The 23,386-nt window shown below is 38.9% G+C and overlaps 1 protein-coding gene across 2 annotated transcripts in view; it reads left to right on the top strand.

Annotated features, from left to right (window-relative positions):
• The window catches only part of trim33 (tripartite motif containing 33), a 144,120-nt gene extending 121,190 nt beyond the window's left edge, over positions 1-22,930 (top strand). The window contains exons 18-20 of one of the 2 annotated variants that reach the window (XM_072563376.1): positions 14,260-14,412; positions 18,801-18,875; positions 21,156-22,930. In XM_072563376.1, the coding sequence (XP_072419477.1) occupies positions 14,260-14,412; positions 18,801-18,875; positions 21,156-21,371 (444 nt within the window). In that variant the 3' untranslated portion in view covers positions 21,372-22,930. The remainder of the gene's footprint in view (positions 1-14,259; positions 14,413-18,800; positions 18,876-21,155) is intronic. The other variant, XM_072563377.1, reaches the window with a different exon arrangement.
• Positions 22,931-23,386: the final 456 nt, after the last annotated feature.

The following is a 23,386-nucleotide window of genomic DNA, read 5'->3' as shown; positions in this document are numbered from 1 at the left end:
AGCAATATATAGTGACTTAACTATTTTTAATCATCCCCGTGTGGTAGATGGACTTGAACTTGACCAGTGTGGCCCAGAGTTAGGGATGCAACTGCTATGCCAGAAGAGCTCCGGATGGTGTATTTACCACACAGTGTACCACACTGTGTATCTTGCTTAGGAGTTGCTTATACACCCATCCTCCATGCTTTGATTCTGACTAATACTGCTAACTTATCCATCTTAATGCATAGCTTTGTGCATTTGCTTATACAACTATGTACCATATCTAGATTCTGGCATCTAATAATGCATTCACCTTCAGTGTCAGGGTTCTGAGTGATGTTTCTAAGGGGAGATCTAAATGGAAATATAATGATATAATGAATGGCTGTCTATGCTTAGATTGCAATGTCTTCATTTTTCATGAGGGTGGCATTTTGTGCTATGATTTCAATTGGTACGGGCACCCATTACTTCACCCTTTTGAGTGGCTATTTTTCATGTGTAAACTTTTATGGGGAATTTGACAGGCTCTTTTACTTGAAATGGGATATTGAAGTTGATTCCAACTTTACTCAATTACATATCCTTTCCAGTACAGGTGATTAGAAGGGAACTTAAAACTGTCTTCACAAACTAGTATTGAAACCTGAGATTTATTTGAGAGCATTTAACATTTTCCATTTACTGATTAGCTACCCAGTTCTTTGAAAAACCAAGCTATTTGTAATTTTTGATTCTTTTCAGTATATTTGAAAAGATCTCTTGGATCCTTTGTAGGCTGTGTTTGTAGTACCTCCCACTAGTGCAAATACTCTTGAAATATGAATTCATTTCAATTCCTTTCCTATCCCCCAAAAATACATAACTTCCAATATTGTTTTTCAATCTCTTTGTTAAATGTTTAGAATAGCTGAAACTTAATTTCTTTGACAAGGTGCCGCACATGAGGCTGTTGCATAAGATAAGGATGCATGGTGTTAGGGGTACAATATTAGCGTGGATAGAGGATTGGTTGATTCACAGGAAGCAAAGAGTGGGGATAAATGACTGCTATTCTGGCTGGCAATCAGTGACTTGTGGTGTACCTCAGAGATCGATGTTGGGACCACAATTATTTACAATTTATATCGATGATTTGGAGTTGGGGGCCATGTGTACGGTGTCAAAATTTGCCGATCACACTAAGGCGAATGGCAAAGTGTGCAGAGGACTATGAAAGTTTGCAGAGGAACATAGATATATTGAGTGAATGGGCAAAGGTTTGGCAGATGGAATACAATGTTAGTAAATGTGAAGTCATACATTTTGGTTAGGTTGAGTTTAAAAGCAGAGGGGTAATGTTCCAGCTGTACAAGCTGCAGGTGAGGCCACACCTGGAGTACTGTGTGCAGATTTGGTCTCCTTAAGAAAGGATGTACTGGCACTGGAGGAGGTGCAGAGGAGGTTCACCTGAGTTGATTCTGGAGTTGAGAGGGCAGGCTGAGTAGATTGGGATTACGTTCATTGGCATTCGGAAGAATGAGGAGGGATCTTATAGAAATATAAATTATGAAGGGAAGCGACAAAATAGAAATAGATAGGCTGTTTCCACTGGTAGGTGAGACTAGGACAAAATGGCATGGCCTCAAGATTAGAGGGAGCAGATTTAAGGCTGAATTGCAAAAAAACTTCAACTGGGGGTTGTTAATCTATGGAATTCCTTGCCCAGGGAAGTAGGTGACGCTACTCCAGTAATCGCTTTCAAAGTTAAGGTAAATACTTTTTTTAAAAAATAAAGGAATTAAGGGATATGGTGAAAACGTGGGTAAGTGGAGCTAAGTCCACAAAAAGATCAGCCATGATCTTATTGAATGGCAGAGCAGGCTGGATGGCCTACTCCTGCTCCTTGTTCTTATGTTGTTAATGTTTTCCAATTGCATTGGAAGAACTGCTAATCACAGTTACCAGGGTGGTGGGGTTGCTGGCGTAAACCTTCTGCATTTATTGAGGAAACAAAAGACTAAAATAAATGTAGAACTTGTGCATAGCTATAATAACATAATTAATTCCTCTGGTAGAATCAATTTATTTGAAGAGGTAAAGCAGTTACAATGTAATTTTTACAACAAGTCCTTACAACCTAAACTCAAATGTCTCTTTATAACTTCCTTTTAAATAATTATATGTTGGCAATATCCTGCTGCTATTATTCATAACTTAAGTTTTAATTGGCACTATTCACGAATAATTTTAGTATTCTAGCTAATTCAATCATGTACGGTGACCCCTAATCCCTTTCATCTCTTCTCTACATTAACTAACAAATTGTGCTCATTGTTTCTGATTTTTTTTAGCTCTCAATTAGAGGATACCCTTCAGTTTTTTTGGGAATGATTAATTCAGTGTCAGCTTTTGTTTAGTTAGTTGCACTCATATGCTTCTATATCAGAGAACCAAGAGACCATGGAGTGTACAACTAAAGAGGCTGCATGGCTTTTGAATGTGATATTATTTCAGGAAGACTGGAAAGACCCTAAAGCATTCTTTAATGAAAAGAGCAGTGGAGTCATCACTTGTCCTGACCCATTGCCAATTGACAAAAATAGATTATCTGGTTATCACATTGTTGTATCTGGGAGTATTCTGCATTTCCTACGTTACAACTGATTCAACTTTGTCACTATTTCATTGTTTTCCTCCAGTGGTAAACATATTCCATAGATATTTTCCTTGTTAAATAACCTACTTTATTCAGGTTGATTCCATTGCATGTTACCTCACTGCTCTTGTGTTTTGGGTTATTGACATGACCATCTCAGAAACATAGAACGGTCACAACACAAAATTAAGTCATTTAGCCTGTTGTTATCCTGCCAGCGCTCTGCAGGAGCAACGCAGCTCCTCCCTCTCTTAATGCTCCCCTCCCGTAGCCATGCAAGTTTAGTTTCTCTTCTCAGAAAGTTATACAATTCCACTTTGAAATTACAATTGAATCTGCCTTCATGATCTCCTGGAAGTGCATTCCACACCCTGACTAGTAGCTGTCTAAACATTTTTTCCTTCCTATGGCATCTTTTGTTTTTTTTTTTTTTGCTAACCGCGATAAATCAGTGTTCTCTAGTTCTTGACTCTCCCTCAACTCTAGGATCACTCATTGCTCTAAATGCTAGGAGCAGTCATGTTCCTTGTGCTCCTTACTGTAACCATAGCAGCATCCACACTTAAACTCTTGGCACTATGGAGCTGTCGTTAGTCTGCAGTTTGGCAATTGCCTGACAGTTCTGAAAGTAGCATGTCCTCTCTTAGTCACTTTTTAATTCATTATGGCTGAAGAGCAGGTATCTCCTGGCTATGACAGCCTTCAGGTGATTCTTCCATGGATTGAGCATTGCGCCCCGTACTGCCACCCACCATTTTTTATTATTGCTTCTCATTCTCCAATCAAAATATCAGTTTCTCTGCAATAAACTTCATCTGCCATATGTCTGCCCATTATGCTAACCTGTCTACATCAATATGCTTTTGACAGTACCCAGTAGTTCCAAGTTTTGGAATTGACAAATTTTAAAATTTTGGTCAACGCATGCAAGTTTAGATCATTTTAAAAATGCCAACTATTTTAGGAACCTTTGTGCCTTCCTTCAGTTTAATCCATGTCCTTTAAACCTATCACTCTCCATACCTCAATGGTTTGTGCCGATTTTGAGTACGTGATTTACCAGTGGCGTGGTCATTCATCAACATAATTGGCTGGTATATATAGATCTCGGATGGATCATCTTATTCTGTGCGAAAAGCTATCCACTAACTATACAATCATTCTGAAAAGCAAATACGTCCCAAGCTGCTTTATTCCATGGCCATTGCCTTAACCACCACCTTCAAATGGCCATTCCATTCTTAGCTTGAATCTTCAATGCAAAGAACTTAACTCTTTTCTGCTGAGATACGGGCCACCTATCTTGCTGCCCTTTCTACTTTATATAGTTTCTCTCCTCCCTGTTCTTCCCAAGACCACCTCTCATCCATGAGATCCACCACCTGTTTCTTTTGTCCTAAACCCTATTAATGCTGATATCCAGTTTAGCTTTTTAATCCCCATACTTAGTAAAAATTTTTAAATTTGTCAACTGCCAACCCACACACTTCATCAAAAATCCTTCAAGTGAACTGTCACCATTTGAACCTTTTCTGGGAACTAATTGAACTTGTTATCACTTCTCAATTCGATACCCAATTCTCCCTCAAGAAATGTTATGTTTGTATTCCTCTTGTATCAAATCTGCATTAACCAGTTTTGCAATTGATATCCTGTGACTATTGTGCTTTAGTTTTTCCCCTCAGAGACCTTGGAGTGCAGGTTTATAGCTCCTTGAAAGTGGAGTCACAGGTAGATAGGATAGTGAAGAAGGCGTTTGGTATGCTTTCCTTTATTGGTCAGAGTATTGAGTACAGGAGTTGAGAGGTCATTTTGCGGCTGTGCAGGACATTGGTTAGGCCACTGTTGGAACATTGCGTGCAATTCTGGTCTCCTTCCTATTGGAAAGATGTTGTGAAACTTGCAAGGGTTCAGAAAAAATTTACAAGGATGTTGCCAGGGTTGGAGGATTTGAGCTACAGGGAAAGGCTGAACAGACTGGAACTGTTTTCTCTGGAGCGCCGGAGGCTGAGGGGTGACCGTATAGAGGTTTACAAAATTGAGGGGCATGGATAGGATAAATAGACAAAGTCTTTTCCCTGGGGTTGGGGAGTCCAGAACTAGAGGGCATAGGTTTAGGGTGAGAGAGGAAAGATATAAAAGGGACCTCAGGGGCAACTTTTTCACGCAGAGGGTGGTACGTGTATGGAATGAGCTGCCAGATGAAGTGGTGGAGGCTGGTACAATTGCAACATTTAAGAGGCATTTGGGTGGATATATGAATAGGAAGGGTTTGGAGGGATATGGGCTGCGTGCTGGCAGTGGGACTAGATTGGGTTGGGATATCTGGTCGGCATGGACGGGTTGGACCGAAGGGTCCGTTTCCATGTTGTACATCTCTATGACTTTGACTCCCATGATTAATTTCATAAGGTCTGCAATATAGTTAACTGTTTTTCTGATGCCTCTTTTCCCACTGGCCAACTCAGTGCTCCTTTCCTGATTATCTGATTGTAGCTAGAGCGTTTTAATCAATAATTTCTGCACTAGTTTTTGTATTGCTTCCTTCAAACTCTTAAATATTTGTATCTGGCACCCTCCCACATCTTCACACGATGCAACATGCCCAGACACTGCCTCATCTTTGACCTGTATCTCGACACCACTGCATGCTTGCACCATTAAAATTTTATAAAAATGTGTCCAACATTCAGTCCTGGATAAGCTATAGCTTTCTCCAGCTAATCGGAGGGTGGCGTAAGTCATTGCCTTTCCTCACCTTTACCTTTGCACCATTGACACCTTGAATTGCACCCAAGCCATCGTATTGGCCTCAAAGACTGTTTGCAATCTCTTTATTTTAATCTAATTTGAGATTGTGACCCTTGTTATGAAGGCACTTGATCAGTTTTTTATTCAGGGTCATGTTAAAGGATTATGGACAGTGATTCATTTGGAGTACTGAAGAGATTCCTGGACATTCTTTATAAAGAGGACATTGGGAATTTTTTTTGAAAGGCACTGGAAGTCCCATGGCTGAATCTAATTGTTTGAACCTGTCTACTGGAAATGGTTTGGAGTTAGGGGTATAGCTTGCTTGTTAGAGAGAGCAAAATTACTCAGCTGTTACTTTGTCTTTCTAAGAGAACCATTCTGGAGACTCCAGTGAAAGAATTTTTTTAAATTGTTCTCTGGACAAATCCCTGGATTCTCAACAATTCCTGGGCTACCTGTGTCTGCAGTAGTCTCGGTGACAGCTGCCTTTGTTTAGTGACACCCTTCTACCTGTTTCAGACTCTGACTGAAACCTGTGGTGAACATTACTGCAGCCTACATTTACCTTTTTTATTTTCAGAGAAAGTTGTTTTTTTACTGTGTTTAATTGGGGCTATGAATTCAGAAACCTGGTTGATGAATCCTTTTTATTTGAAATCTATTATAAAGTATAAAATTGGCCATTTTGATAATTAGGTAAGTAATTTAAATTTGTGATGTGGCTGGAGAGTGACATTGTTCTCTTCAACCTCAGTTGTAACGTAAATTTGTTGTCCAAGATGTCCAAAGCTGGGAATGTGAGATTATAGACAATAGACAATAGGTGCATGAGTAGGCCATTCAGCCCTTCGAGCCTACACCGCCATTCAATATGATCATGGCTGATCTTTCCTACTCAGTATCCTCTTCCTGCCTTATCTCCATAACCCTTGATTTCCACTATCTTTGAGAGCTCTATCCAACTCTTTCTTAAATGAATCCAGAGACTGGGCCTCCACTGCTCTCTGGGGCAGAGCATTCCACACAGCCACCACTCTCTGGGTGAAGAAGTTTCTCCTCCTCTCTGTCCTAAATGGTCTACCTCTTATTTTTAAGCTGTGTCCTCTGGTTCGGCACTCACCCATCAGCGGAAACATGGTTCCTGCTGCCAGAGTGTCCAATCCTTTAATAATCTTATGTCTCAATCAGATCCCCTCTCAGTCTTTTAAACTCAAAGGTATACAAGCCTAGTCGCTTCAGTCTTTCAGTGTAAGGTAATCCCGCCATTCCAGGAATTGACCTCGTGAACCTACGCTGCACTCCCTCGATAGCCAGAATGTCTTTCCTCAAATATGGAGACCAGAACTGCACACAGTACTCCAGGTGTGGTCTCACCAGGGTCCTGTACAGCTGCAGAAGCACCTCTTTGCTTCTATACTCAATTCCTCTTGTTATGAAGGCCAGCATGCTATTAGCCTTATCATTCTTTAAAGGAAATATCCACAGCCCAACTATTGAATATGATGGAGCACTTGCAGTTAGATATGAGACTAACGTCTAAGAAGCTTAAAATTCATAATCGAGTGGCCAAAAAGTTAAGATTGTAGTGGAAGAACCAGAGGAATGGGTAGAATTGGAAGAAGGCAAATTTATAATGGACTGAACAGGTTTAGTTGGAAAAGAAAATGTTGGAGCTAGAATTTCAGAGTGGTGAAGGTAAGAGCATTTCATAGATTTGGAAAGGCAAAAAAACACAACATTCAAGAAGCTGAGACTAAAATTACAGAGAAAGGCATAAAGGAAGAAAAATAGATGCCTCTAGCTTCAAGAAAAGATCTAGCTCCAGTCCACGAACGAATGGGAGTTGTTTGAATTTGTGCAAACCTTCCGAAAACTTGATGATAGTTATTATTTCAAAAGAAATGCATCTAAGCAGATGTGGCTAAAACATTGCTTATAGTAAACAGGTTGATGAGCAAAGCTAATAAAATTATGCCATGCTTTCAGAGGAAACCATACAGATTGAAATGACAAAAAGTCTATTATCTGTGTAAATGTGCTCGTCCCGAAAGCTTACAGACAAAAATTTTAGATTTTGTGAACCAACCTGGGCAAAGGTGTATAGAATTTGAAGGCATTAGGCAGATTCATCCAATAATAAAATTTAAAGCTAGAGGCCACATATGAATACAACAGTGCAGCACAGGAATAGGCCCTTCGGACCACCTTTTCTGTGCTGACCATGGTATTCTAAATTAATTCTATCTGCCTGAATTTGGTTTGTAACCCTCTGTTCTCTGCCTGTTCATATGTCTGTTCAACTGCCTCTTAAATTTTGCTTTTATATCTGCTTCTACTACCTCCCCTGGCAGTGCATTCCAGGCACCTACCACCCTGTTTGTAAACAAACAAAAACTTGTCTGGAACATCTCTCTTAATCTATCACTTCTCACATTAAATCTATGCCCCCTTGTATTTGACATTTCCATTCTGGGAAAGAGGCTCCATCTTATGATTGTATATACTTCTGTAAGGTCACCCTTCAGCCTCCAACACGCTAGCAAAAACTATCAAGTTTGTCCAACCTCCCCTTTTAGCTAATACACTCCAATCCAGGCAACGTCCTGGTAAATCTCTTCTGCAGCCTCTCCAAAGCTTCCACATCCTCCCTAAAGTGCAGTGGTAGTGCACAATACTCCAAATGTAGACTGGCAAGTACAGCGGCAATATGATTTGCCATCTTTTATAATCAATACCCCAACTGATGAAGGCAGGCATACCATATGCCTACTTTACTACCGTATCCACTTGTGTTTCTACTTCAGGGAGCTATGGACTTGAACCCCAAGATCCCTCTGTGTATCAATGATCTCGAGAGTCCTGCCATTTATTGTATACTTCCCTGTTGCATTTGATCTCCCAGAATGCATCACCTCGCACTTATCTGGATTAAACTCCAAATGCCATTTCTCTGACAAACTTTCCAGCTGATCTATATTCTGCTGCATCTTTTGATATCCTTCCTGTCTACAACTCCCATCAATTTTCATGTTATCTGCAAGCTTACCAATTCCAAATGTTTCATTTATATATATTACAAATAACAGAAGTCCCAACACTGATCCTTGTGGAACGCCATTACTGATCATCTCAGAAAAACGCCAACACAGTTGCACTCTGTCTTCAATGGCCAAGCCAATTTTGTACCCAACTCGGTGAGTCACCATGGATTCCATATGATTTGATCTTCTGGACTTACCTATCATGAGGGATCTTGTCAAATGTTTTCGTAAAGTCAATGTAGACCACATCCACTGCCCTATCCTCAGTGATCATCTTTGTCACTTCCTCAAAAACTCAAGCTTCTGAGACCAAGACCTCCCCTGCATAAAGCTATGCTGATTATCTCCAGTAAGTCCATTCTTCTCCTAATGCAGGTAAATCCTGTCTGTAAGAATCTTTTCCAATAATTTCCCAACCAATGATGTTCACTGATCTATAAGTGTTGATGAAGTTCCCTGCCTCCAAGACCAAGTGGGACATCATATATTTTTAGGATGTATAGTTCCTACCAAATTTCAGCAGTCTAGCTGCTTCACTTGCTGCAAAATAAAGCTAAGGTGGTGTGGCTAGGAGATGGCAAGTATCCTTTTGAGAGGTTAAAACCAATTTTTGTTTAGCTAGCGAAGCCAGTGGGATTCTTTTCCAATAAGAACTGGCTCAAAGGTAGAAGACCGAGGATGGTGATGGAGGATTGTTTTTTCAGACTGGAGGCCTGAGAAATCGTTCACATAAATGATTTGGATGCGAGCATAAGAGATATGGTTAGTAAGTTTGCAGATGACACCAAAATTGGAGATGTGGTGGACAGCCAAGAAGTTTACCTCAGATTACAATAGGATCTTGATCGGATGATCCAATGGGCTGAGAAGTGGCAGATGGAGTTTAATTCATATAAATGGGAGGTGCTGCATTTTGGGAAAGCAAATCTTAGCAGGACTTATACACTTAATGGTAAGATTCTAGGGAGTGTTGTTGAACAAAGACCTTGGAGCTCCTTGAAAGTGGAGTTGCAGGTAGATAGGATAGTGAAGAAGGTGTTTTGGTATACTTTACGTTATTGGTCAGAGTATTGAGTACAGGAGTTGGGAGGTCATGTTGCGGCTCTACAGGTAATTGATTAGGCCACTGTTGGAATATTGCGTGCAATTCTGGTCTCCTTCCTATCGGAAAGATGTTGTGGAACTTGAAAGGGTTCAGAAAAGATTTACAAGGATGTTGTCAGGGTTGGAGGATTTGAGCTATAGGGGAGAGGCTGAACAGGCTGGGGCTGTTTTCCCTGAAGCGCCGGAGGCTGAGGGGTGACCTTAGAGGTTTACAAAATTATTGAGGGGCATGGATAGGATAAATAGACAAAGTCTTTTCCCTGGGGTCGGGGAGTCCAGAACTAGAGCACATGGGTTTAGGGTGAGAGGGGGAAGGTATAAAAGGGACCTATGGGTCAACTTTATCACGAAGAGGGTGGTTTGTGTATGGAATGAGCTGTTCGAGGATGTGGTGGAGGCTGGTACAATTGCGACACTTAAGAGGCATTTGGATGCCATTTAAGAGGCAAATGAATAGGAAGGGTTTGGAGGGATATGGGCCAGGTGCTGGCAGGTGGGACTAGATTGGATTGGGATATCTGGTCGGCATGGACGGGTTGGACTGAAGGATCTGTATCTGTGCTGTGCATCTCTATGACTCTGACTCTAAGCTGGAGAGGGTTCAGAGGAGATTTAACAGGATGTTGCCGAGTATGGAAGGTTTGAGTTAAAAGAAAGGCTGGGACTGCTTTCACTAGAGCTTGGGAGGTTGAAAGGCGACATTATGGAAGTTTAATTTCAAGACAAGGGGGGCATGTTTTTAGGGTTAGAGAAAAGAGATTTTAAGAACACGAAGGGCAAATTTTTGACACAGGATGGTTCACTTGTTGAATGAAATTTGAGGAAGTTGATGTGGGTACAATTACAATGTTTAAAAGACATTTAGATAAGTACATGATGAACAAAGGTTTGGAGGAATATGGGCCAGTACCAGGTAGGTGGAACTAGTTTAGTTTGGGGTTATGTTAGGCACGGACTGGAGGGTTTGTTTCCATGCTGTATGATTCTGTGACACCAAAAAAAATTCTGCAGTGGTATAAGAAACCCTAGAAATTGCTGCTAACTCTTAAATATTTTGAAGTATTTTTGTTACCGCTACAAGGCTCCTGGTACGTAATGTTCAGAACCCCTTGCCCTTGACAGACAAACTCCAAACGCTAGAATGAATTCAACAGAGTTTCTGACTACAAATCTAAAGTTTTAAAATCGTCCTCATTGCAGGGAAAAGCAGTGTAATTGCTGATGTTTTGTGTAGAATTTTAATTTGCCCTGAGTTTGAGTACCACAGATGGTGCCAGCATAACACTATAAGTTGTATGCCAAGAATGAATGTGAATATGTGTAAATGTGCTTGAAATTTTTTTTAATTATTTGTTTCATTTGCACATTTTGTAATGAAATGCATTTAATAATGACATTTAATTTCACCAAGGATGTAAGTTTTAAGAAGGTGCTTCATTTTTTGAGGTATCATCAAAGGAAGTTAGGATTTTTTTTAATTTTAAGTCATGGTTTAAGCTAACTGCTTGAACTTGATCACTGGAAATCACATTACTGGTGCTTAAAGTTTTGTTTTATGTATTGCTTGGGATTCAGCCTGCTACTCAGTTAATGCTCTTCCTTTGAGAAAACCCTTACGGAGAGTCTAGTATAAGACTTGAAAAACTGGTGTAGTTCTTCCCTTGGACAGCCTCTGAATTTTAGATGATTCCAAAACAAACTATCTGCAACAATCCCAGTGACAGCTGCCCTTGTTTGATGGCACCTGTTTTGGTGCACCAGAGCACCAAATGAAAGACATCTTGAGTTTCTCTAAGTCGTCTTTGCTTTCAAATGATGTGTTCAAAACTAATGTCTGCAGAGAAGCTTTTTTTTTTGAGGGTAAATATTTACACTTTTATTTCAAACTGTTAATTAGCTTGCCATCTTTGCCAAATGAATCGTATTTTCACACTGATCAATCATTTTGTTTTTTTGTTGAAGAAACATTGCTGATGGATATGCTTATTTTAAACCTTGTATAGAAACAATAAATTATTGGCCATAACAATAACTGGATGGAGTGCTAACTTCCTGTTCTGACCAATGCAGAGGTAGGGATTAGGGAATGATAATGTACTTTCTAGCCTTAGTGGTAATACTCCTTATTGTATTCCAACCACAATTCCACCACTCCTTTTTTATGTGAAAATTTCAACACTCTTCTGACCCTCCTTTCTTCCATCAATTACAGACTTTAGATGGTTTACAACTGAAATGTCCACATGCTAACTTATTGCTCCCCATCACTCCTGTTTCTATGAATATATATTTAACTATAGTCCCCCAACATCTCTGTTTGAAAATCTCATCTATATGTTTAATTCCCTTCATAGCCTTGTCCATTCCCTATCAGTAACCTCCTCCTAGTCCTTATACTCTTGGAACCCTTCTCGATCCCAACCAAAATCATGCTTCTCTGACTTTGTGCTTGTGTTTTCCTTCCTTTTTCTCCATCATTTTCAACCTAAACTTGACATGCTTCAACCCTGTACTCTTAAGAGGTTTCTGCTTAAACCTTTTTGTGCTTTCACTACCCTCACCTTTTTTGTGTCATTTTAAACTCTATCACTTGTAACAATCATTTAGTCACTGCTCTTAAAAATATTCTTTTGCATGGACTTCAGCAAGGCCTTCAACAAAGTTCCTTATGGTAGACTGCAAGTCAATGAGTTCAAGCTGAACATCACTAGGTGCATTCTCCACATTGCATGTAAATCGGGAAAAAATCATGTGCATTTCATTCTCGACCGTTTTAAGTCTTGAAATCGCCTTGAAAGTTCACCCATGCAGTGCTTCTAACATAGATGAGTACCTGTGGAGGTAATCAGCTGAAGGTGTGGCTTCCTTCAGTGTTGGCAAGTGGGTGAGAATGTTGTCCTCCATTTGGCTTGAGAGAAGCTGCAGCTTTCTCATAAAAGCCTTCACCAAGTTGTACATTTCATGCACAAAAAGGCCCTTGCACTGCAGTTTCACATTTAATTCATTCGTAAGTGCAGTCACATCAACAGCAAAACCAAGGTCTGCAATCCAGTCTGCATCTGAAAGCTGTGGAGTGCCATTCCCTTTCTTCACACAGAAATCTTGAATCTCTTCTCTTGGGTCCCATACACTTTTCAGCATTTTGCCCCGGGCTGAGCCACCTGACAGCCGTGTGGTAGTCACGATGTTCAGTCTCATTTTCCTCCAAAAGTGTAACAAACTGCCTGTGATTCAAAGCTCTTGCCCTGATGAAGTTAATTATTTTAGTTACAACATCAACCACATGGTTAATTTTTAACACTGACTCACACAGCACTTCCTGATGTATGATACAATGCAAAAACACCAGTTTTTATTCAGGGTCAATTTCTGTCACTTTATCCTGCATTCTCTTTGAGTCCCAACATTTTTTCCCCATTAGAGTTGAATAACATCCATTGTCACACCCGCCAGCTTGTCCCAACGTGTCCAAACATGCATTTACCTCCAGGAACAAATTATTACCAGTTGTTGTTCCTTTCGTTGACTGCATGTCTGCCAGCTACTCCGTGATTTTAAAGTCCGTAGTTATCCCACGTATGAAGCGGAGTAGCTGGGCTGTGTCACGTGCGTCACAGCTCTCATCCAAAGCCAAGGGAAAAAAGTCAAAAGGTGACCGCTCTCTGCTGCAGCTGAAGCTCCACATTTCTCGCGATGTCCCCAATCCTTCTCGTTACAGTGCGTCGGGAGAATGGCACATTCTCAAATGCCTCCTTTTTCTCCAGGCATATTAGTTCTGCAGAGTCCAACAAGCACTCCTTAATAAACTCTCCATCAGAAAACTGTTTACTGTTTCTGGTAATTTTGTGGGATATGACATATAACTTGTCTTGGCGTGAGCTGACATTTTGAGGGCTAGCCAGCAAGCATCACTTTTAGCTGTACACGCACACGTGCGTCCATACGGAAATAAGAAAAACATTCTTTTCAAAACAAAAGCAACACAGTTGTATGCATGGCGTAAATACTTTTTCATTTATGTTCTAATTTAAGATTGACCTCATGCGGGCCAGACAGGAACAACCAAAGGGCTGGGTATGGTCCGTGGGCCTTAAAATGCCCAGGTCTGTTCTAGAGGTTTATAAAATCAGAAGTAAGGTTAAGGGGAAAGCTCTTTTTCCCTATGAAAAGAGAGTCCAAAGCTGGAGGACATAGCTGTGACGTGAAGGGGAAAAGACTTAACAGGGATCTGAGAGGTATCTCTCTCTCTTATGCAGGGTGATGCGCATATGGAACGAGCTACCAGAGGAAGTGGTAGAATGGGTGCAGTGCAGTGTTTGAAATATATATTTGGACAGGTACATGGATAGGAAAGGTTTAGAGGAATATGGGCCAAAAGAGGGCAAATGGGACTAATTCATGTTAGGAAATCTGGTCGGCGTGTACACATTGGGCCAAAAGGCCTGTTTCCATGCTGTACCACTGACTACTAATTCTGAAACTTGGTTTTTGGGATATTTTCCATGTAAAAACCACTATATAAATGCACTTTTTTTTTCTTGCATCAATTGTAAAGATTGGGACAGGATTTTGTTTTAGCTTGAATTAAAAAGGAATCTTTGCATCCTTTTTCTTAACTGCCCTCTACCAGTATATTCAAAATCCAGTGTAAGCATTTTACACACTGTTTAGTACTTTGACAAAATATATTATTGAAATCACCGCAAAAGTAGGATCATGCTATTTTTTTCCTTCTAGGTTCCTGATTACTACAGAATAATTAAGAATCCAATGGATTTATCCAGAGTGAAAATGAAATTGCAGAAAAAGCACTCTCAACATTACCAAACACCAGAGAACTTTGTAGCTGACATTAGGCTCATTTTCAAGAACTGTGAAAAATTCAATGAAGTAAGTACAGTGTATGAATTTGAATGTGTAAAAATGTCAAATGCACCAAAACCTTCAGGTTCTGTTAGCTGTTTCTGATAGCAGTGTTGTTTTGCTGTTCATTTTAAGAGCTTATTTTTCATATTGCTTTTAGTAATCCCAGATTTGAATGAAGTTTGGTTTGAATTTCATCTCCAAACCAGAAGTGCAGTATAACCTTTTATTGAATTCTTCTTAAAGTAACAAAATTAAGGATGAGTATAATAGTAATTGCAATACACATGGATTTTCAAAAGACAAGTACATTTTGGGCCAGGTTCAGCACATGTAGTATCAGGAAGAATGGAATGAAAAGCAAACTGGCTGCATAAACTGTTTAAAAAAAAAGGGTTAACCGCAGTGAGCTGAGATTGGCAGAGGATGGGAGGTGTACTTCATAGGGAAATGCTTGAGGCAAAATCTGGAATCAAAATGCATTGTCACAATTGAGAGAGAGTCAGTGTTGAGGAATATAGCATCAAAGTAAAATAAACTCTTAACACGTTTGAAGAATGGCTGCTTAGATATGAAATGAATTTTGGTGTAGTTAGGTGAGAGCTGATTTGTGCATTTATGATTTTAATAAGAATAAGGAGGCCAGATACAGCATGGAAACTTAAAGGTTTAAAAAGTGTCATTAAAAGCAACCAGCAAAAGACTGCTATTTGTTTTTTGAGGAAGAATTCAAAGCCATGTGTAGACTATGCTCAGAACTCAGGTACGGTCTCCATATTGCAACAAATATATTGAAGCATTAGGGATCATGTGCAAACTATGCCCAAGATGACGGAATTCTGTAAGTTTTTCTGTAATTACAATATAAGTTCATTCATTGAACTGAGTAGAAGAATTAAGTAGATCTTAGCCTGCTGGACACACTTTCCTAATTTCTGAAGAAGGGCTCATGCCCGAAACGTTGATTCTCCTGCTCCTTGGATGCTGCCTGGCCTGCTGTACTTTTCCAGCAACACATTTTCAGTTAAGTAGATATTAGTTTATTTCTTAAAGCTGCAAAACAACATTATTTGTAGAATCATAGAATGAATATAGCATACAAAGAGGTCTTGCATGCAAGAATAACTTCTCTAATCTTTCTCCCCTTCTTTTCCTTGTAGCCCTGGAATTTATTTTTGTGCAAGTGCTTATCCAACTTACTTTAGAAACTAATTGAACCTGCTTCTGCTAACTATGTGCTTAAGCATGCATTCCCCAACTCGCTCTTTTTAAAAAAGCATCATTCAGCTTAAATTGGTGTCCTTTGATTCGCAGTCATTCCACCAATGGCAACACTTTATTTTGTTTAGATGATTCACGATTTTGAATACCACAATTAAATCTCTGTGAATGTTTCAAAGGAGAAACAGAGCTTGTCCCATCCACCCACATACCTGAAGTCCCTGTTCCTGGAATCATTCTTGTAAATCTTTCCCGTTGGTCTATAGTTTTCAGATCTTTCCTGAGTAGTGCCCTGGGATAGATGCCATCCTCCAGTTGAGAATGAAGTGTTTTCCAGGTTCTTCATAACTTCCTTGAACTTATAATGTATCCCTCTATTTATAAACTCCAGCATTGTGTCACTAATTGCTGTTTCTGCCCATGTCAATTGCTGTAAGCCCCCAATTTTCTCTCTCTCTCTCTCTCTCTCTCTCTCTCTCTCTCTCTCTCTCTCTGCCTCTCTCTCTCTGCCTCTCTCTCTCTCTCTCTCTCTCTCTCTCCTGTATTCTCTTTAGAAATGTGCACTTTATTTTGTTAGATCTCCTCTGTGTTCCTGCCAAAATGTGTCATTCCATGTATCTACGCAATGTGCTTGCCCATTCCACCAGCCCAGCTAGCCTTTTGTTTTTTTTTATCACTATCCTTCTCACCATTCATAGTTAGGTTGAGTTACATAACTTCAGTGTGTTCCAGGGAAAGCTAGATCAATACGTGAAGTTGAAAAAGAATAGAGATGATGTTAGGGTTTGAAGAAGAGGGGAGGGGAACCTCAAATGGAACCTAAATGCCAGTTGGAGCAATTGGGTTCAAGGAGCTGTGACTTTGCTGTGCACTACTTTGAATCTTTAAATATGCAGTTTGAAGCTGTTCCCTGATCCACAAAATTTCAGTAAATCTTGTGTTTTTCTCCTTCTGGCACTTGTTCTTCACTTTGTAGTTTGATGTTTAGTTTGGAAAGCTTGGTCCGTCCTTGGTAGCATAACATCAGTACTTAGCCACATCTTCCGCAGGATACAGTTTTGTTTTGCCATTATAAGCTGAAATGACAAACTTGTTATTTGACAAAATCAGCAAGTGTAATAAAGGGCTAAAATTGTTGTCATAGTATTAATCAGGGGACCCTCACTATCAAAACCCACTTGGCCATCTGCATTCAAGTTCTTCCTAGAATGCCTAAACTCTGCTTAAATGACTTAACCACTGTGCTCATTTAAAAACATTCTAAATTTATTTATTGTCTTAGTTAATTTGCTTGAAGAAAACCAAAGATTTTTGGTGGTCATATTGTGTTCCCAACAAGCTAGGTATTCCTGCAGGTGTTAGATACAGCTGAGAGTTTTCTCTACTAATTACTGTGTAGATATGCCCCTTTCTGTTTACTTGGGTTTACAATCTGACAGCTGTGACAGATTGGAGTGCAAGAATCTCTCATCACTGTGCCTCATATGTAACTTTCCATAATGTGTACTTTGTGGATATCAATGGCCATAAATGAGAAGTGAATGGATTCTAAATATGAAGACCAAGTTATTGCTGATAATTATTTAAACATAGTTTGTTCCTTTCAACAACCTCTGTCCTTGGGGACCTGGATGGCAGTTATCAGGGCACACTGTGTAATTTGATTTAACTAATACTTTGAAGTTTTAAAGCTTGCAGTCCTTTTAAGTATGTATTTTACTTTGGCTAACTCTGTAAAGCAAGGATGGAAAAAGCCTTCAATGTAATACTACATGCACTTTTGATAAAGTGCTTTTATTTTGACTGAAGTTCCGTACTGGAAAGCTTTTTTTTAACTTTGACAGCAAGAAAATGGCCATAAGAATCTTCAAACAGTCTTGCAGTTTCAGCGGTAGTTTGTAGTACAACTCCGTGCAACTATATTACAGTACATGATTAAATTTCTCCCTGTATAATTAAAGTTGAAGTGTTATTTTAGGCTTATGATTTAAAAGTTCTTTTCTCACCTGTTTTCACCATAAGTGAATTGTTCACAGGCTATCTGATAAAGCTACTGAAGTTAGATGATTTTATGAAGTACTTTGTCGCTGTTAAGTATGCTCTGCCTGTAATTTGACAGTCATTTAGATAACAGTTTGTTAGGTTTGGCAAAATATTATTTGTGCTAGTAACATATATTCAGCCCCTCTGAAATTCTGTCATCCTGTAACTGAAATGGACCCGAACATGCCTAAGCTAAGATGAAGATTTAAAAACTTAGCTATCTATTGCAAAGTTTATAGCTAGACAATTCTGTAGTTGTCATATCACATAATAAACAGCACACAAGATCTGTATTCTTACTATTCTGTCCACTTTCTCACATTAGTAAAGCAACCATTGATTTTCTCACTGCTCAGGAAGTGTATCTCGGTGGGCTTTTTACACAGGTAGCCAGAACTGTTGCTGTGTGGGACGTTGCAGATGTACTAGAAATGCACTTCATTAAGTCCAATCCCATGGTTGGTCAGGAATGGAAGTGCTGGTTGCTAGGGATCCCTGAGTATTAAGAGCACTAATCTTTCCCGCACTAAGCCTAAAAGACCAAGAGTTAGGTTTCACTACAGAACCATATGTCTTTACTCAGTGGGGGATTTCAATATTAGTCAGTATTCCAGACTTGAGAGTCGACACACAATCTGATATAAATTCTCAAGAAATGCTTTGTTTACTTTTATAATAGTGAGACTGCGTGATAAACTCTGAATAAAACTTAGCTACTCACCAGATTCACAGGCGAGACAGGATATGTACAAATATGCTGCTGTTATTGATGTAAATTGCCAAAGTTCTACTTTGTGCAACACACGATCAATGCTCAATCTGTTCATATAGTAATATTACACTTAGATTGCTGAAGATAATGGCCACACAGGAAACAGTAAACATTTTAAACTTCGGCAAAGGATATTGAAGATGTTAGCATGACAGTTCCAAGTGATATTGATAGCTATTAACTGCTATATTATTCTACACCTCATTTTGCATTTTTAAGAAACAAGCCTTTTTTCAGCACGTAGCATGGATTTTGTTAAATTGGTTGAACAAATATGCGCTTAAAGGGTAAACTGTAAATATTAAGGAAACTTTGATGTTTGTCTCTATCAGTGCTACATAAAACAAATTTATGTTATGAATTTTATTGTCTCATAAAGGTTACCCTATTACCTGGGGTTCAAAATGGTCCTCAGGCCCTCATGAGGACCAAAGAAAGGGAAATGAGAACCAAGGTAAAACATCACCCCTGCTTATGACAGACCTGTTTCTTTCTCTGCAGTGTGTATCAGTTGAATTTGGTTGTTTATGTAAAGCTGAAATTCCACGTGAGGTTTGTGGAATGGAAAGAGTTATTTATGAAACATAATCTCAGAATATTATTTTAGCCACTGTCCATTCCATCAGATTGCATTCATTGTGCAAGGGATTGTTTGACACCTTTGGCTCAGATTCAGGCAAGTTGGTGAGATAATGTTGACTTTACTGGCCGTAAGCATTCAGCATGCCATGAATATGAACCCACTGCAGACTGCTGCTCCTCAGTTTTCATTAACATATTAATCTTCAAAAAAAAAAGTTTTAGGTGTAACAAAAGGAAATGCCCCATTAGTGTAGCAGAGGGTTGTCATCTATTAATCTCAAGATTGTACAGGGTATGGGCCTGGAATGTTTGAATGTGGGTACCCACATACAGAAAATGTTCAGTTTGTCAGCATCAACTATTATGTTACTTTGCGTCCAAAAAAACCTTAGTATTGTAGTATTTAGGATGTTCTACAGTTGTCAGCTAAGTTGCTTTGAGAAAATGGATGGAATGGAAATTAACAAAGCCAGATGGTTTGTATTTCACTTCCACTGGCCTCTTGGAGGTTTAGTATTATTAGAGCTGTCTTTATTGTCAGCCCTAAGAATGTTTGAAAACTTAGTTCTCAAAGGTCAGATGTGAAATTTAATATTATAATGTTAGGCTTTGATTGAGAGATGCATAAAGGTAATAAATACACATTAAAAACAGAAATTCATTCCTTTAAATGCTTTACTTGTATAAATTGTCCACCTGGCAGATGATGTAGATGTGTAGAGCAACTGAAATCCTTTTTGTTTAGCCACAAGGCTAATTTATAGTGCAAGTTGTCAGGAACTGGATTTTTTTTCAAATTCACTAAGCAGATATAAGATAATGAAGTTTGAGAGAGATATAAAGATGTCAAAAAGGCAAAGTATGTATATAATATACTAATCGGGTACTTAATCTGCCAACCTTGATTCAATGGTAGCAGATTGTCAAAGTGGTGGGTTCAAGCTAAGTTTGGAGACCTGAGCACAGGAGTGCTTTGGTGCAGGAATGAGGGAGAGTTTCAAACTTTTCAGTTTGAATGTTAAATGGAAGTCCTAGCAGCTGCCAAAATGTAGATGAAAACAATTTGGTGGCATTATTTGTAGCAGAGCACTGCCGTATACTGGTGGATAGTTAGCCCTCAATTAACCTAATCGTTTATCTGATCATTATCTCACTGATATTTGTGGTACCTTAGTTGCATACTGGCTGCCTTTATCTGTAATGTGTATATTGCAAGTAATTTATTAGCGGAGGTGGTGAAAGACTATACAAATGCAATTGATTATTTTCATTCAGGGATGATGCTGAAAACTTGAGTTAATGTTTGAGCTGTGCTTTATGTTTGGTGAATTAGGACACTGTAATTATTCATAACCGATGTGGTATGAACAAAACTATATATGGAAAGCTTGAATAGTATTGGAGAAACCTAATATTTTGTGACATTGACATTAATGAAAATACAATGTTATTTACTTGTATTGAATGGTTATAAAGTGGTGACCGAGGAAAGTGTGTTTTTTTAGCTACTTCTGAGGTACTTATAAAAGCCTTTGACATATTAAGGACATAACCATCTGGTCTATTGACTGCATGCTTTAAAATCAGAAAATTTAAAAAATCTGAGAGCATTTGTTTTGAGTGTTTTGTATTCACTAAGATATGTTTTTATATGCACTAACTTTCAAAGGTTCTGCTTTTCTTGAAAGTAGACTTCTTATGCAAGTTGTAACAAATTTGAAGAATTTGTCTCAATCACATGCTTGTCACCTGAATGTACTTTTTGCAATAGTGTAGTTTAGTAAGGCCTGGCATGCTCTTATCTCCTCATCTAAGTGATATTTGAAACTTTAGACAGTAAGATTTAATAGATTAATTTATTTAAACTAAGACCTACTCTAGCAAATGTTCTTGTATTTGATTGCCAAGCATAGACCTTGGCCCATTTCCTACACTGAGATCCAAAGCCTAAGAGCACTAAGCTCAGTCAAAAGAATTCAACTCTTCTCTGGCTGAGATCAATTCATCTGAAACAAAATGGGAAATGGAAGGTCTGTATGGGTTTGATGCATCACAACTTAGCAGTTCATATTCAAGGGTTTTGTGAATGAATACATTATGATGCCAACACTGGGTGTAATATTAAATACTTCTGCATTCCTTTCACTTTCAGACAGATTCGGAGGTAGCCCAGGCTGGAAAGGCTTTAGAAAGCTATTTTGAAACAAAGCTACAGATGGTTTATTCAGACAGAACCTTTACACCTCTGGTAGAATCAGATTCCGACCATGAAGATGAAGCTCATATCAGTGAGGATTCAGACGATGACTTCGTTCAACCTCGGCGAAAACGGCTAAAGTCTGATGACAGACCAGTGCACATTAAATGATTTTCCCCGCCTTTCAGGGGAAGATGAACTACTTAGACTTCTCTTCTTTTTTTCTGCTCACAGGATGTGATCAATATTCCTGTGGCTATCTGCTGGTTGGTTGTGAAAGCTGATACCCACCACACAGTATTTATTAGAGTTTTAAAATGTTTTTGTACAAATAAACAAACTTTGTTGCATTTGTTCATTATCTAAATACTGAGAGTCTTTCCAGATTCTGTTCCTTTTTTTAAAAAAACCTTGCTAATGTAATTATTTGATTCTTTATGTGCTAAATGTTGTAGGTGGCATATATTTTATTGGCATGCACAAGAAACTGTTTAATGACTACACAAATATTTAATTTACATATTCAGAAATGGAAATTTTCTCTAAGATGGTTATGTTTCGCGCAATTATCAGGTTAGATAAACACAGTAGCTCTTGCCTTCCAGGTGCCTGTTCTCAGTTACCTTTTTTCAGCTACCAAGTGTTCAATTCAAATCAGATGCAAAATTTGCAAATGCTATCTATTGAATGTCATCGGGGATTTATTGATTCTGGTGAAGTACATATGTGCACTGCAATAATAGCTGCCATTACCATGCTTTATTGAAGTGCCACTATAGCATCTCTTCACATTACAAAAGTACAAGATTTGTTTAATTTAACAAGACAACTGTAAATAGAGGCTTATTTTACAAGTTGTATTAGTACATTTTTGTTTAACTTTATAGTTAGAAAACTGCAAAGCTGCCACTTATTGCCATAACCGGTAGAATGGCCTGAACGCTCAAACATTGTGTTTCCACTGACACACTGCACTATTAACTTGAAATTTCAAGTAATTTATTTGCTGCAGATATGTTTTCATACCTTTTTAAAGTTATGGGGATTTTGAGGAAATGGACCCACAGAAGTAATCCCTTTTCCTGGCTTGTAAATCTGGTTCTACCTATGCTATGGATTTACTATCAGATACTTAATGTGGGTCAAGTACAAAATTTGGCACAATCTAAATTAAAAAAGAGAATTGTGTGTTGCTTCAGAAGCTGATCTTGTCATTTCTAAACGTGAAGAGTTCCAGCATTTGACCATCAAACAAACAAACAAACAAATGATATCATTTGATTCAGTGGCTGTTTTTGCTTTTGCCCTCTATCCTTTAGAATCTTGGTTTGGTGTCAGTAGCGACTGCTGCCACTCCTCTCTGATAGCTGAGGCACTGGCATCTGACATGAACAAAGTTTGGTCAGCCTCAGTCCAGTTCTTAATGGGTACAGGCTTGCAAAACAAAACTCTTCATACTAACTTTATGCAATGCATTCTATAGAGCATAGTTGGTGCCAGAAATAAGGTACATAATGTTAATAGCATAACAGGCTGTGACCTTTTAAAAACTTAACTCAGTCCCTTTTTTTGCTAAACAATTTAACAGGATGCAATTGGATATAATTATAGTTTCCAAAGTTTGTGAGAAGATTTGTAGCTCGGGTGCTCATTGTTGTGGTTCTGTTCGCCGAGCTGGGAATTTGTGTTGCAGACGTTTCGTCCCCTGTTTAGGTGACACCCTCAGTGCTTGGGAGCCTCACAGGAAGCTCCCAAGCACTGAGGATGTCACCTAGACAGGGGACGAAATATCTGCAACACAAATTCCCAGCTCGGCGAGCAGAACCACAATGATAGTTTGAAAAGATACATCCTGAATTTGATCCAGGCCTTTACCTGGACCAAAAAAAACTTGAAATGTTTACATTTAAAATACTAACAGCAAGTCAGAACTTTCCTGTAACTCTCTCTCAATGCGTTGTCCTGGTTCAACAAGTGAACCAGTGTGTGTTTCAGCTTTTATTTGCAAGGGACAGTTTGTTACTTAGAACGATGGGATGTTGGGTGGAATGCTGTTGTACTATATGTCGAATCACTCTACTTGACTGGGAATGTGTGCTACTGATGCTAAGAACCAAAAATGCGCACAGACAGGAATGAAACCACCATCTTTTACCTTGATCGTAATGAACAATTTGCTCATATAA

This window comes from Chiloscyllium punctatum, chromosome 45 (assembly GCF_047496795.1).
Source record: "Chiloscyllium punctatum isolate Juve2018m chromosome 45, sChiPun1.3, whole genome shotgun sequence".
Lineage (NCBI taxonomy): Eukaryota > Metazoa > Chordata > Chondrichthyes > Orectolobiformes > Hemiscylliidae > Chiloscyllium > Chiloscyllium punctatum.
Note: the sequence above shows the minus strand (reverse complement) of the source record. Positions and strands in the feature narration are given on the sequence as shown.